Source organism: Lissotriton vulgaris, unplaced genomic scaffold (assembly GCF_964263255.1).
Source record: "Lissotriton vulgaris unplaced genomic scaffold, aLisVul1.2 SCAFFOLD_550, whole genome shotgun sequence".
Lineage (NCBI taxonomy): Eukaryota > Metazoa > Chordata > Amphibia > Caudata > Salamandridae > Lissotriton > Lissotriton vulgaris.
The window spans coordinates 283,136-299,433 of record NW_028247597.1 but is presented as its reverse complement, the minus strand read 5'-3'; the positions used below and the strand labels follow the sequence as shown (position 1 = coordinate 299,433).

General features: G+C 45.6%; 1 protein-coding gene across 1 annotated transcript in view; it reads left to right on the top strand.

Moving 5' to 3' along the window:
* The window catches only part of PIAS1 (protein inhibitor of activated STAT 1), an 854,757-nt gene that overhangs the window by 822,200 nt on the left and 16,259 nt on the right, over positions 1–16,298 (top strand). Inside the window, exon 13 of the mRNA XM_086949739.1 lies at positions 4,287–4,324. Coding sequence (XP_086805865.1) covers positions 4,287–4,324 — 38 coding nt within the window. The remainder of the gene's footprint in view (positions 1–4,286; positions 4,325–16,298) is intronic.

The following is a 16,298-nucleotide window of genomic DNA, read 5'->3' as shown; positions in this document are numbered from 1 at the left end:
TCGATTGAGGTGAAGTATATACAGGTGGGCTAGGGGAAGAGGTAGGTGAATCCGTGAGAGAGGGGGGACTAGGGCGTGCGGGGGGTAGCAAGGCATCTAGGGGTTGAGGGGGCGGGAGGTAAGGGTTCAGGGTAAGAGTAAATGGAGGTGTTTTTCCGATGCTTGAATAAATATGTTTCCAGATTTGAATATTGAAATGTCTATTTCACCAGGAGAGGAGGAGGGAGTGGTGGAGAGTTTCATGCCATATGGAATTTTGCGGGAGTTAGTGATAGGGAGGTGTCGGAGAAATAAGCTTTTCCATTTGGATGGGCGTTTAGTGAAGAAGATGTAGTTGGTAATAGTGGAGGAGGTGAGGCTATTGTGACTGTCGGCAAAGAAAGTTTCTTGATGGAGAATAAGAAGTTTGTGTTTGAAGTGTTTTTTGCCATGTTTGGAGAGATGGGGGGGTATCGGATGGACCAAGAGTTAGGGCCAATTTTAGCGATAGGAGATTAAAAAATCGAGGGGGAAGGTGTGAGGGGAGATTCAAAAATCGAGGGGGAAGGTGTGAGGTGAGGCATGAGAGAATAGAAACCACCTAAACAGTAAAAAACCAGGGTATAAAGTGCAGACTAAAGAAAGGGGGAGTAAAGTTAGAGTAGGCTAAAGCGGTAACATTTTAACATTTGAGGTGAAACATTCAAAGGAGCATCATATAGGTGAGCAACGTAATTGTAAAGAGTAGGTGAGCTGGATAAATCATAAAGTTAGCGTAGAATAAAACAATAAAGAATAATAATAAAAAGTCACATAAAAAGTGTGAGGGGAGGCATGATGAGAAGAATAGTGAATGAGAATAGAAACAAATAGAATATACCACATATACAGTGAAAACAGAGTGCAAAGTGCAGACAAAAGGAAGGGGGAGTAGAGTTGGGGTAGGCTAAAGCAGTAACAATTTTAACATTTGAGGTAAAAAATTCAAAGGAACATCTTATATGTGAGCAGAAAGTTTAGCAACGTGATCAAAAAAAGTAGTTGAGATGAATAAATCACCCAATGAAAGTACAATAATAAAGAATAAAGAAATAAGAATAATATGGGTCACATAGAGAGAATAAACACCAAAAGAAGGGGGGGGGGCGAGTAGCATAAAAAGCACAGTAACATGGGTCAGACAGTGTAAGCATACATATATAGGTAATAGAACTAGACAATAAATAAATTCACGGGTTATTAACAATAAAATCAGAAGTAAAAATAGAAGAAAGTGAATTAACAATAAAGAGTGTTTTGTGGATTTGTGATTACATGTACACATAGGGCACCTTAGAGGTTCCCCCATGAAAACCTACCTACCTGCCTGTGGTGTGTTGGCTGACTGGTCTCTTCCAGCCTGCCACCTGAGCCAGATTTCTGACCTCCCAGAGTGAGGGCCTTTCCTCTCAGTAGGTCAGAAACAAACGCCTGTACGGGAAGAGGGTGTTCACACTCCCTCCCTCAGGATGACCTACTGATCAGCACTCCTAGACCGGCGAGCTTCAAAGAAGCTCATGCCTTTTGAAATGCAAATCTGGCTCCCCACACAGGAGAGGGGGCTGACCTACTTTGTCCAGAGCCCTTTGTCACCTGAGCAGGTGGGAAAATGAATGAGTCAGGTAAGCGTGCCCACCCCCAGACTAGTACCACCCCTACGGCGGTCTAACCTGACGTTTGTACAACTTTTCAGAAGTAACCATCTTTGTGTTGACACACTTAGGAACTCTGGAACAGGGTTGTACACACTTCCCACAGGAAATGGTCATATAGGGGGTGCAGTGACCCCAAGGGTAAGTAGCCCATTAGCTACTAACCTTTGCTCCCCTAATAACCTCAAATTCAGGATTTAATTGATCCTCTGCCTCCAGAAAATTAGATCCTGACGGACTGAAAGAAGACGAATGTGAAGTGTTGCACAGCAAGAACAGTAAACCCAGCAACTGACGTGGCTCCAACCCTACTAGCCTGCCTGCTGACTTCAACAATTGTGCCAAAAAGACAACTTGTCCTGCAGCTGCCGAGTCCCCAAATCCTGGGATACCTGCCAGCACTTCACCTAGGATCCAAGACTTCCGGAGAAGTAGCAGACCTGAATCCTGCAGGCATCCAAAGACTCCTGAGAGGAGTTTGTAACCGCAGACACCCGATGCCTGAAGACACCACTGTACCTGTCACTCCAAGCCAGAGTTGAAGTGGGCTAACGGTGTCATTGTGGTTCCCCAGCCCTTCAGAGACTGAGACCACCGTGGTTTCACCCACAGTGAACTCATCGACGTAGTTTGCAGCCTCTGCACGCAGGCCTCCGCTACCGTGACTGCTCCTTGTAAGAAAAACTCGACAACTAAGGACACCCCTTCACCCTTCTCCCCTGGGCCATGGAGATGAGTACCAACGTGAGCATTGTGAGTCCTGAGCCCCCTGTTGTTTCAGCCATGCTGGACACCCAGACCAAGCCTGCAGCCTCTTTACGCGAAGACTGATCCGCATAGTGTGCAATTGGGTGCAAAATGGGCACCCAATGCTATTTTGCACCCCTGCACCCGGCCACCCTTGTGCCGCTAGTGGTGTTCTGTTGGTGCTGCCTTGGACCTTGCCCACTGATCACCTGAACTCCTGGAGATTGGTCCTGTAAGTTGCCGTACTGTAGCTGAATCCCGCATTTGCTTTTCCTACCATAGGATAACGTTGTAGCCTCTAAAAGTTTCACCAAGTGTCGACTTTTTGAACTCAAAAGAATTTCTATAGAAAAACGTGCTTACCTGAACAAATGGCTTCTGGTGCCTAAACCTATATCAAGATAAGAGCTATTTTTATAAACTGGCGTGGGTCTGCTTATTGAGTCATGTGTCTCATTTATTGACTATTATTTGTATTTGCAAATGTCTTGCACTTGTCTATGATAAGCCTAATGCTGATCAGCCATACTACCCCCTAGAAGAGCCCCTTGGGATTACTAGAGCAAACCCCTGTCCACTTATAAGGAAGCCCTGGTTGCTCCACACAATATATCTAATTTAATTTTATCATATAAAAACCGCCTTCCTACAATAGCTTTGAAAAATGTTTTAACATCAAAAATATTTTTTTGAGTTATATAGAAGGGGAGATTAATCTGCGCTTCACTTATGTGAACGTTCTCTTGATGGATAACTAGGATTACAAGTAAGTAAATGTTACTTACTTCATAACTTTGTAGTTAATTATGAAATAATTTGATTGAAGTATTGTGCATGAAATGTTTGCTAAATGAGGACAAGATAAATATGAATGAAAGTGCTTATGTTGTAATACCATGTTTGGTTCTACTTTAAAACCTTGCACAATTGTGGTAATGTTGTGCAGATTTATAGAAGCATTCAATTTTGTAGATCACTAGTAAGTCATTTGTGATAAATCAATTATATATTAACCCTTGAAAATGAAGTGAAAATACTTGACTGCATTTTTTGCACCTCAAACTTATTCCTCTTGCACTTGACCCTGCCCACAAAACATGAGCAGTCCCTTAATGTAATATGTATAGTATTGGCCTGTTTTGCCTATTGAAAGTGTGAAAGAAAACACACAGTGGAAATCTTATTGAAATCTATTAATGCAGACATAGCAAGCAAGCATCAACGATATTGTAAGTGTTGATTGCACTTCCAACAGACCAGCGCTTCACGATCTGATCAGTTAATCCACATAATGCTAAAATCTGTACATTTCCGCACTACATTCATACACTTTTATTTCCTCAATGTAGTAAGCTAAGAACAGGACACTAAAGCAAGCAGAAACTTCAAATAGACACTAATATGCTGGTGCTTGACTCTTCTTGAGGAACGAATGTGAGAAGGCCTTGAACTAAGATACAAGAAGCTATGACAAAAAGCTGGCCTTACTACTTGCTTTCTTGTGCCAACTCCAGAGAACGCTTACTTGAACAAGCAGATTAAATGAGCATTGTACAACTTTGGGTAACAAGATTGCAGTCCATTTAAAATATCTGTTAATGGGCAATAATACTACTCCGATAGTAGTACTTTAAGAAGGTATAAAAATAAATTTACAAAGGTTATTGCAAACAGCCAAGTCTACATAAAATGGTGTTTTCAAATGGAATACTTTTTTCCCTTCCTGCCTTGAGGCAAGTTTAATGTGTGTTTAGTTAAGTATACTACACCACCCACATACCACTACACTTGTCAGGTCTCACTCAGTTTTCCTGTGTTTTCCAACTATTCCTGCCTATAAATATTGAGTTTTCGTTTTGTTTTTTACAGGTTTAGACTTCTTTCCATTCTTATCTGGGGACAATCAGGTATGTAATTAATAAACTAAATGTACTGCAACGCAAACTTCATTCAGTGTTCTGTCTTGATACATACATGTCATCGATATGCCTCCAATTGTAGTGTATAGGTACTTAAATTTTTTAAATGGTGGCAGGAATACTAGACGTATTGCACGTTAGGGTGATATAAGGAACTCAATATAAGGTGATGACTTTAACACCCATTGTTATATCATCTGATAATCTTTCTCTATAATTTGTTGCCATCTGGCCTTAGTCTCATCTTGGGTGTCTGTTAATTAATTGACACTAGAGAAATGGAGCATTCTGAAACATTTGGTGGGTTTATTCTTCTAAATATTTGCTGCTTTTTTCAGTGTATACGCTTAACACCTTGGCTGCTAGGAGGTTTTCCCCTCCTGTGCTGAAAATGCTTGAATACTATAGGTTCATGACAAGGTCAACTCGTCAAACGCCAAGCGCAGGTAACGCCCATGACGAGCTGACCTTGTCATGAGCATGGAAGGGGTTAAATAGATGAGTTGCATAGATAATACTATATAATTTCCACATCATTTTTGTGAGTCCATATATATATATATATATATATATATGATTTTGTGCTCTTAGTCTTAAGAGCGGCCGGAAGTTTCACAGCAAAATGTAAATAACTCCATTGTACCTCCAAGATGGCTACCTACATGTATTAATTACCTATTTTTAGAAATACATAAAATAAATATATATAGCATAAAACTAAAAAAATTATTTTAGACCAGAAGGGGTTTTGGTGCTTTCCCAGAAATCTAAACAATCTTAAATATTCAATAAACTTATGACAGAAAATCAGATGCTGTCCTCTGACTCGTGTTCGTTATGGATTTTCACTTGGAAGGATGTTAGCCATGCAGCCCTTTGTGGGGGTGTTTGTGGTTTTTCAAATAGTTTTAGCTTTCTGTTGGTTGTACCACATAGAACAGCACCATTTGAAACCTGGCTTCTCTGTGTGGTCACCCTAGGTTTTTTGTGTTTGTTGGAACCTTATTTTGCTGGCCTCAAAACTATTCATTGTTCCCCCTGCTAAACAGCAGCAAAGTGCCTGTGCTCCCCCTTTAGGTATAGTTAAATTGGCTTAACCCTAAATAACTTGGTTAACTTGCTCATTTCCTTCACCACATCTCTGGGTGGACACAAGCTCTGCATGTGAAGAAAGGATTTCTCCATCTTGAATTGTAGGAATAAGGTGCATGTTTACAGTAGGGCCTGCAGGAACTGCTTCAGAAGTGGGTAGGATTGCCCAAGGAAACTTTTACTTCATTGGTTAAGTAGGAGCCAGTAGTCCCCCCTACCCACAAGCTGGTGCAAGCCATAAATGTTCTTCCTCATAAGACTTTCTGCACCAGTGGAAGATCAGAAGAGGACAGGAACTGATGCCTGTGATGTGAGAAGAGCCCCGAGGGACTGGGCCTGCTGCCTCTTGTACCCAGGCCAAATAAGTGGATGTGAAGGGTCTGTTGGCTGACCTCTTGTGTGGCAACAAGGACACAACCAACTAGAAGAGCCCTTTTTCCTGATGGGACCACTTTACCAGGACCTGGACTAGGACCTTTCTGGTGGCCTATGCTGGAGTGAGGCCTGGGCCCTTAGTGCTGTCCCTGAGGTTCTGGGAATGTTAGAAGTGACCCAGTGTATCTTCTCTAGAACCCCTGAAAAGTCTGAACGTAAAACATCTTTAGGCTTTTGAACGCCATAAAAATATTTAGTCTAACGGTAAAATCTTTGAGCAGGACCCGTCTGCGCTCTATTACTGTCAGCCTGAAATTGTGCCCAAGTCCCATTCTACCACTACCATAGACTATCATTGGCGCTTAGGGATTTTTGGTGCTACTTTACTTAAAACTTTAATAATTCTTATCTCTGGTTTCCATTATAGGATTTTTGTTTTTTGTGTCATTTTGTTTTTTCAGTTTCTCTATTTCTAATTTGGTATGGGATTTTAATATTTCATGTTTATATTTTATAACTGTACTTGAGTTAAGCTTTCAGTAGCAGGACCAGGGGAACCTTCCTAAAAGATCGCCTTGGCCTCTCCCCCACTAATGCGTACGCAGCACCTTGGCTGAGGGCAGGAGGAGAGGCCCCCTGTGCTGTGAAGCCAACCAAAGGTTGCAGTTCCACATTAAATTTGCGCCACTGCTGGCTTGGGCCCTTTTGGAATCGGGTTGGGGAGGGGCACTTTTGCAGTCAAGCCATAACTCTGGTGACCCACGAGTAATTTCCCGAACCATACATTATTTACAGGGAGTCGACTAGGCCTTAAAGAGAGCACCCCATCAGCCTGCACCACTCACTTTGCTCTGGTCTCTACTGGGGATTGGGGTGATATACCCTCCTCACAAATCACAGCACTGAACTAGCATCCCTAGCTCACGTACCGTGTTTTAATTGCCCCTTGCACAGGTCTTTTCTTTTGCACAAAGCACTTTCTCCGCCCAGGCTGCATGAACCATCTTTGCCGCAGGCAGAATTAATTGCCAAATCTTCTACACATGGTTAAGCTGCCTTTTGCTCATTTGTACAAAGAAGGACTTCAACTTTTAGCCAGGACATTGTACAACGAACATTGAGATCCCTCCTTCCCTTACACTTCAAGGAAGGTTTTATTGTTTTAATGTCTTTTATTCATTCACTGCACTTAATATTTATTGTTGTAATTTTAAATAATCCAACAATAAAGTTTACTTTGAATCTTTGACTTTATAACTGTTTTGGTACTGTATAAATACTTTACACATTCCTTACACATTGCCCTAAGTTAAGTCTGTTTGATATGTGCCATAGCTACCAGGGGAATTGAACTCAGGTTAATTTAGTGCTCTGTGATCCAGTTATGAAAGTTTCTGACTCTAAGGTTCAGGCTGGTTAGATGTGAGAGCTTTGATCAGGCCTGTCTCTGGGACTCTACTCCAATTGTGGATGGGCACTCTGGGCCTTCCTGGGAGAGGCCTGAAAAATGGTGATGCTGAAGTGCACCATGGAGTGGTCCGTCCAGGCGAGCTGGGTGGTGTGGCTCTGTTTGATTGTCACTGGCGGTGAAGATGGGGTTGAGTGTTTGTGGGGTTGTGGATGAGTTGAGTGAGTCTGATGTTGTCCAGTCAGTTGATGTGGTCTGTGGAGTTGAGTCCCTGAGTTTGTCCAGATGGATATTGAAGTCGCATAGGAGCATGTGGTCTTTGGTGTCTATGTTGAGGGGGGCGATGAAGTCTACAATGAGATTTGTGAAGCTATTTCGTGGTTCTGGTGGCCGGTACACAAGGTTTCCCTTGATGGTTGTTCTTTCGTCTGTCTTGACTGTGAAGTTCATGGTTTCCATGGCCCGAGTGGTGTCGCCTCTGGGGGTGGTGAGTCTCTATGAATGATGGCAAGCCCTCCGTCTAGTTTGACGCAGTTGTGGTGGGTGATATTGTATTCCTCCTCCACGGCCGTGGCAATGTCTGGGGCTGATGACGAGTTGAGCCAGGTCTCCGTAAGGAAGAGAATGTCCAGTTCAAGCTACTCAAAGAAGTCCCAGAAATGGCAGGTGGTGCAGGTAAAAGGTCCTACAGTGGTAAGTGGGGACGTGTGGCCATAGAGTTCGAGGTGACATCTTGTCACCGAACAGCCAAGCAGCCCACAAGAACGCCACCCGCAGACACCATCGACTCATCAGAGCCGCCAAAAGGACCTCACTCAAAGTCCGACCTAGATAACAATGCTCACAACAGCAAAGAGTTCTTCAACATCATGAAGGAACTCTCCAACCCCAGCTCCAACACCAAGGACATTCCGCCCTCGCCAGACCAGTGCAACTCGCTAACCACTTTTCTCCACCGTAAGATCGCCGACATCCACGACCGCTTCAACACCACGACGGCCACCGCCCCTCGCCCCTACGAACACCACCTGCACCAACCGCCTGCTATCCAGGACCAGCACCAACGACGAGGACACCAGCGAGATCATGAAGACCATCCACTCCGGATCACTGTTAGACCCATGCCCTCACCACATCTTCAACAAGGCCTGCACAGACATTTCACCCCATCTCCGGAAACTAATCAACATCTCCTTCAAGACAGCAACCGTTCCGGAAACCCGGAAGCACGCCGAGATCAACTCCTTACTCAAGAAACCTAAGGCAGACCCCAAGGACCTAAAGAACTTCCGACCCATATCCCTGCTCCCGTTTCCGGCGAAGGTCACCGAGAAAATCGTCAACAAACAACTGACCCGCTACCTTGAGGAGAACAGCATACTGGACCCATCCCAGTGCGGGTTCCGCAGCAACCACAGCATCGAAACCGCCCTCATTGCTGCCACCGATGACATCAGAACCCTGCTTGACAACGGAGAAGCAGCTGCCATCATCCTCCCAGACCTATCAGCCGCCTTCGACACAGTCAACCACCACACACTGCGAACACACCTACACAACGCTGAAATCCAAGGGAAGGCCCTGGAATGGACCACATCCTTCCTCTTCGGCAGAACACAGAGCGTCCGCCTCCCCTCCCCCTTCCGCTCCAACACCACGAGATCATCTGCGGCGTACCCAAGGGCCCTTCCCTCAGCCCGACACTGTTTAACATCTACATGGCACCCAGCGTCGCCCGACAGCACAAGCTCAACATCATCTCTTACGCCAACGACACCCAGCTGATCCTCTCCCTCATCAAAGACCCTTACACCACCAAAACCAACTTCCACGACGGAATGAACGCCGTCGCCGAATAGAAGAACAGCCGACTTAAGCGGAACTCGGACAAGACTGAAGTCTCATCCTCGGCTCCACCCCCTCAGCCTGGGACAACTCCTGGTGGCCAACAATGCTAGGAACAGCCCCGACACCCACCGACCACACACGCAACCTAGGGGTCATTCTCGACTCCACCCTCTCCATGACTAAGGGGTCAACGCCGTCTCCTCATCCTGCTTCAACACCCTCCGAATGCTCCGCAGGATCTTCAAGTGGATCCCCACCGAAACGAGAAAAACAGTCACCCAGGCCCTTGTCACCAGCAGGCTGGACTACGGAAAGTCCCTCTATGCGGGAACATGGGCCGAACTCCTGAGACGACTGCAACGCATCCAGAACGCCTTGGCACGTCTGATCCTCGACATCCCCTGCCACTGCCACATCACACCCCACCTGAGAGACCTGCACTGGCTCCCCATCAACAAGAGGGTAACCTTCAAGCTCCTCATCCATGCACACACAGCTCTCCACAACACCGGCCCAGCATACCTCAACAGACGACTCCGCTTTTACACCCCCACCCGCCAGCTCCACTCCGCCAGCCTTGCCCTCTCCACAGTCCCCGCATCCGAAGAACGACTGCCGGTGACAGATCTTTCCACCACCTCTCTGCCAAGACCTGGAACACCCTCCCCACCAACCTACGGCAGACCCAAGACCTACTGGCCTTCAGAGTTCAGAAGACTCCTCAAGACCTGGCTCTTCGATCAGTGAGCAGCACCCCCCAGCGCCTTGAGACCCTCACGGGTATGTAGTGCGCTTTACAAGTGCCTTGATTGATTTATTGGTGTTAAGGGCATGGAGTGCGGCTGGGGTGGAGCTCTAGGGTGTTGACGGACAAGGGTCTGTAGCTCTGGGCATAGCCCAGGCGCAGACGGGTGCAAAGGGAGTAGTGCCTTTGACACGCCTGCATTGCAGCTGCACTGCAGCTGCCATTAAGTAGGTCCTGGGAAGTGGGATGGGGTGGTGGGCAGGGCTAGCAGGATGGAGAGGCAGGAAAGATGCTCAGGGGAGAAGATGAGCAGGGGGAGACTGGAGCGGGTGAACAGCAATGGGAGCATCTAAAGGAGTGAGTGGGGGTGTCAGAAGCGTGCCAAAAGAGGCCAAAGAGTGGAAAAACAAAAGCAATAGCCAAAAGAGCTAATGGATGAGTGGAAAATGGTGAGAGAGTTAAAAGAGCAGGTAAGCAAAAAATCAGAAAGAGCGATGGAATGTGAGTGTAGAAGGAGAACTAAGACATGAGAGCGGGAGCAGATGGAGAGCGGCAGCACAGCGGGTAGTTGAGTCCTAAACAGCCTTGACTGGTCGGAGGACCTGTCCAGGTAAGTTGGGAGCCTGGGCAGGTGCTCCCTACTTACCGTAGGAATTTATTAAAAACTGCAACCTCAAACCGCCGACCTATTGCAGGAGAATCCTACTAGTTTTATAAGCAGGATATATTTATTTAGAATAGACTTACTGCACATAAAAATGATACTTGAGTGTAACAGTATGCAACCCACCTGACCGGTTTTGTATTTTTTCTGGATACTAGTTGAGTAGTTCTGTATAAAACATTAATAAATTGATGCCAGGATGTGGGAAGTTCCACATCCTTTGAAAGTTTCTATGTTTAGCATGTGTTGGCTGCAGATAAACATGCTATGCATACTCATGCTATCTAGTGTGGGGCCCGGACTCTGCAAGATGTTTTTCCTCTGAAGTTTCATGATCGGCATCATGCGTCATCTCTCCTCCCCCTCGAGGTATTGCTCATGTTCAACAGCTCCTTTGTTAGAAAGCTTTTCCTGTCATCGGGCTTGGATGGACTGCGTTTGAGATCTTGAAGATTCAACAACTACAATAAAGAGAAATCAATTGAAGATCTAGTGAACTACAACCAATGGATAAGAGAATCCGAGAAGCAAGTACCCAGCGGGTGACACACAGATGCCAGTCGAGAATGCCCATCTCCAGGTGATGTAGACAAAGGGACATTTTTTCTAACAGTGACCTCGGTGCGGGACCTAGTGCGCTTACTACGACACTAAGTGTGTAATCTGTGCTTATGCCCAGAGCACAAAGAAGATGAGTGTGCATGCAGCCTGCACATTGTTTAGATACAAAGACGACTCGACAGCCAAGGCAGAGTCCTCGCATGACAGCAAGGTAGCAATCAAGGCCGGTTGGGTAGTCATTGCTAGCCCCCACTGTTACCTTCGATTCGACTTCCAGTGATGAACAAGCTCCAGTACATTTCGAGGGGCCCACATTGCCATTGTGGATTCCTATGTCTGTATCGAGGTCAAGTGGGGGAGATAACAGACACATTCACAAGTGACACATAACACCGTCACATCACAGATCCGTGAGATAGCTACGACGTGGTTCTCCCTGGCCAGTCTTAACATCAGACCAATGGAACCACCAGCACCATCAAAGGCATCACCACTAGATGACACCACCTCATATCAGTGGCATTCAGAGAGCGGCAGAGTACCACAAGCTCCTAATGCACACCACTGAGAAGCAACCGGATTTCTTACTTGAGACACTATCACTCACTGAACGCACCATTCAAAACCTGCCCATGATAGGGTTTGTACTAAATGTATCCAAAGACCTCTTCAAAAGCCCAGTCAAATCCAGGGTCTTAACACCATGCATTGAGAGGATATGCTCACTGTCATCAGCTGACCTTATATACATCAAGGGTCACCCCCACAGACTCATAAGTCGTCCCAACTGCCAGGAAAAGGGCCACAGTACAGGACACTGGAGAAGGACCTCCAGATAAAGCAAGAAGAAAGATGCTGCAGGCAAAAGAGTGGTGACTGAGCATGCCAACACTGGAAGATTGTTTACTCAGTGGTACTACTTTCTTGCTATAACAGAGCAACCTGGGATATTATGCAGGAACTGATGCAACATCTCCCATACAAATATCAAAAGCGAGGAGAAGACTTAGTAAATGAAGGCAGGCAAATATCTAATGCCACAATCAAAGTTGCTCTAGACTAGATGGACACAGCTGTGAGAGGCATCAATAACTCCATCATGCTGCGAATACATGTGTGGTTTCGGACTTCAAACCAGAAGCGCTGCAACACATTCTAAATGTCCCGTTTGATAGGGAAAACCTCTTTGCGGCAGTTGTGGATATGCAGCTTGAAATAAGAAAAAGACACTGATCGAGTCAAATCAATGGGTACCTCACAAACTACACTTCAAAAGCAGCAACACTTTAGCATTACCACGGTAGAGGGCCTACAAAGCCATCTGTCAGTGACAGTACCTCATATCAACTCCAGCAACAGTACCTCCAGCAAAACCGTGGCTACTTAAGAGGCGAATACAAAAACTGAGGCAGAGGTAGAGGTGCACCCAATAAGGAAGCCCCTACACCTAAACATTTACTTGCCCACACTTCCCATCCGATCACAAAACACCAGTCTGCGGAAAGCTGCAACAATTCCACAAGTTGTGGCCAGTCATAACATCAGACCAATGGGTACTACAAATATTCAGGCAGATTATGCCTAGAACTAACTCAACAGGCACCAAATATCCCGCCAAAAAGACGCATACTAAATCCACAGGATCTACATCTGCTGAAGGAAGGAGTAAAGGCATTATTACTACAAAGAGCCATATAACCTGTTCCAAGTAAAATCTCAACAAGGTTGTCCACTCCCTTTATTTCCTCATACCAAAAAAGGAGGGCTCCCCACAAACCATCCTAGACCTACGTCCCCTCAATCGATGCATACAGTCAGAACATTTCCATATGGGGACATAGCAGGACCGAATGCCACTACTACAAGAGGACAATTTCATCACTGTGTTAAATCTGGAAGACGCATACTTCCACATCCCAATCCACCCAGCACATTTCAAGTAGCTAGAGTTTGTGCTAAGTGGAAGTCACTATCAATTCAAAGTGCTAATATTCGGGGTAACAACAGCCCAGGATGTTCACAAAATGCCTAGTTGGATTAGCATCAAAATTACAAATGGAAAACATACATATATTTCCATATCAAGACGATTGACTGATGAAGAGTCCAACCTAAGCCAAATGTCTCAGAGACTCAAAGCACAATCAGTGCGACAAAATCCCATCTCCAACTGCTCCAAAAACAACCCTATCTTAGAGTGATACTCAATTAAGTATTAGGGACAGCATACCCCAATCCACAAAGGTTCTAGAACTTTTTCAGCGACATCCTCGCCTACCAGTCGAAATAGTGATGCGCCTTCTAAGGGATGATGTCTTCAAACAGTGCAATAGTGCCTCATGCAAGAGTACACAAGACCCCTCCAAGAGTGCTTAGCATCCTTGTGGTTATAAGTGGGAGGCAACATGGGCAATCTAGTGTTGGTTTCACCCAAGGTCTATTGGGCACTACAATGGTGGAACACCTCAAACATGCTGAAAGGAAGATCCTTCAAGGACCCAGTCCCGCAAGTGACAATCGCAACCAATCACAACCGGTGCTCATTTGAAGGACATTGTGGTTCAGGGCCACTGGGCCACACAACAACCGACATTAAACATCTACATGTTGAAACTATTAGCCATTTATATGGTTCTCTAAGCATTCCTACAGAACATAAAGAGAAAAAAATTCCTAATAACAGCAATATATTACATTCAGAAACCAGGAAGGACCCATTCCATTGAACTAGCAAATGGAAATGGGTGAACAGTCAAAAAGTCCTCCTCTGAGCACAATACATACAAGCACAGCACAATTCCATTACGGACCAGCTAAGACAGAACACAGCAACAAGTAAGTTTATAAGTGGGGAATGCACACTCCATTACTACAACAATACTTCCAACGATGGGGAACCCCAACAATAAATCTCTTGCCACCGTCAAACTCAAAATGCCAAAGCTTTGCATCCAGACACCTACACCCTCAGTCTAAGGAGAATGCACTATAAATTAACTGTTCAGTGATATTTGCATACTCTTTTCCGCCTCTCCCACTTATTCCATACAAGCAGATTTCATTAACCTGGATACTCCTAGCTCCCACGTGGCCTCGACAACTTAGGTAAACAACACTACTAGAGCTATCCCAAGTACCTCACAAGAAGCTACCCAATTAGCCAAAGCTCCTCACACAGTGGGGGGCAAAGTGAGACATCTCAACACTCAACAGCTCAATCTTCCAATATGGCTCCTGAAGTCAAAGAGTTTGAATACTTAAATCTATCTCCAGAATGCATGACATTTGAAGAGGCCAGAAGACCAACCACAAGAGCATGCTACGCTGCTAAATGGAAAACAGTTTGTTCACTAATGTGCGTCACAAAACAATCCATCCAACAGAACAACTAGTTTATTACTTCTTACATTTGCAGAAAGCGATTTAGCATATACCTCTATACGCCTACATTTAGCAGTCATTCCAGCGTATCTACAAAACAGAAAGCAGCAATCCTTTTTCGACATTACTGTCATCAAAACCTCCATTGAAGGATGGAAAAGTCATTCCACCTTGTATACCACCTGTATATACTTGGAACTTAAACCCCTTTCAAACAAAGCTAGCTTTCATCTCATAATCTTATGGAAGAGGTTCTGGTCACCCCAGAGCTTCATCCATACTGAGATGGATAAGAAGAAATACTCAGGCTGGTGGGTTCGAGTAATATACCTTGGATTAAATACATTAAAGCCACGCTAGAGGAGATCAGGCTACCATCAGTGTGGAATGCCTCAGAGGCTAGGTCAGTTTCCAGGAGTATCACTGAATTAGCATATTGGCAGCATTGCGAGTCTTTAATACACTCAAATGCCCAGCATGGCTCTCTGGCTAGTGCCTTTCTCTTGATTAAAGGCTTTTTCACTAGAGAAGATTCCATGGATGAGATTGAACCCCCTTAAGCGAGGCCTTGTTCCTGTTATTCCACTATCGGACCTTGCCCCTCCGTTCGTTCACCATCAAATGGGCCAAATCCCCTGTAGCAGAAGAGCAGCTGTGTCCAGCGCTCTAAAGAATCTTCAGAACATATGTTTTTTTCTGCCCAGCCTACTTAACCAGTAGGCGGTGTTTGATCCTACCACTTCATCAAGATTTGGGGATTAGAGAATGTCTGCCCTAAGGATATTAAAAACTGACTGTGGTAAACCATTGGCTTATCCAGTATTTGGGTGTCTTTCATAGATTCACATGCCTGAATCATTCCCCGTCGTCGAGACGGGAGCCTCCGGTATATAAAAAAGTAATGTCCTAAGACATACATATAAAAGAATAGGCCTAAGGGTCTCCCCTTAGTGTCCTATCTAGGTCCTTCTGTAGGAAGGACCAAACAGAGTAGGCCCAAGGGTCCCACCTTGGTAGCCTATCTGTGTCCTTTTGTAAAAAGGACCAAAGTAAAGAGAAACAACCAATCAGCTACTACCTCCCTCCAGAACCTTCCTGTCGGGAGCCTCAGTCTCTCAGATTTTCTACCGCACGTTGTGCTAGGGAGTCTCCACCTGAGTTCTCCTCAGGAAACTTACTTTTTCATCCAAATTCGATATTTTCTCGACTTCTTTGCTGTGGCTGATAGTCAGAAGAAAGGACTCTTTCGAGCCTGTGTCTCATGTGGTAAAAAAAGGCTTCACGTGGAGGATAAACATGAGACCTGTTTATACTGCCTCTACCCCCACCACCAGGCCAAGGACTGCAAAATATGTCGTACTTTCTCCCATAAAACTCAGAAGGACCGGGAAGGACGACTTCTGATATGGCTGAACAGACTTAAAAACAAACCAGAGAGCGACTTGGTTTCTGAAGGTGAGAGCATGTCTGGCGCCTCGCAGTTCTCCTTGAAGAGGCCTAGGGTTTCCTCTCCTGGCCCCTCAGACACCCCTCCTAAGAAGGCCAGAAAGTCTTCAGAGGGCTAGCCACCTGTGTCTGACAAGGACCTTCCTGTCCCCAGGAAGCAGTCACTGATTACTACGACGAAAACCGTCTCTACGTCGACGACAACAGTGTCGACGACGACGGCCTCGTCGGCGTCTTCCTCGTCGACGAAAACGACACCTTCATCGTCGACGAGTAGACCGCTGTCATCTACTGTTCCCTCAACGACTAGGACTACGTCGTCGACGACGCGGTCGACGCCGAAGACATCGACGACGACACCGTCGACAAAAGCCACAACGTCGACGAAGCCTCCTTCGTCGACGAGGAGCACCCCGTCGACGGTGACGAAGCCGTCGACGAC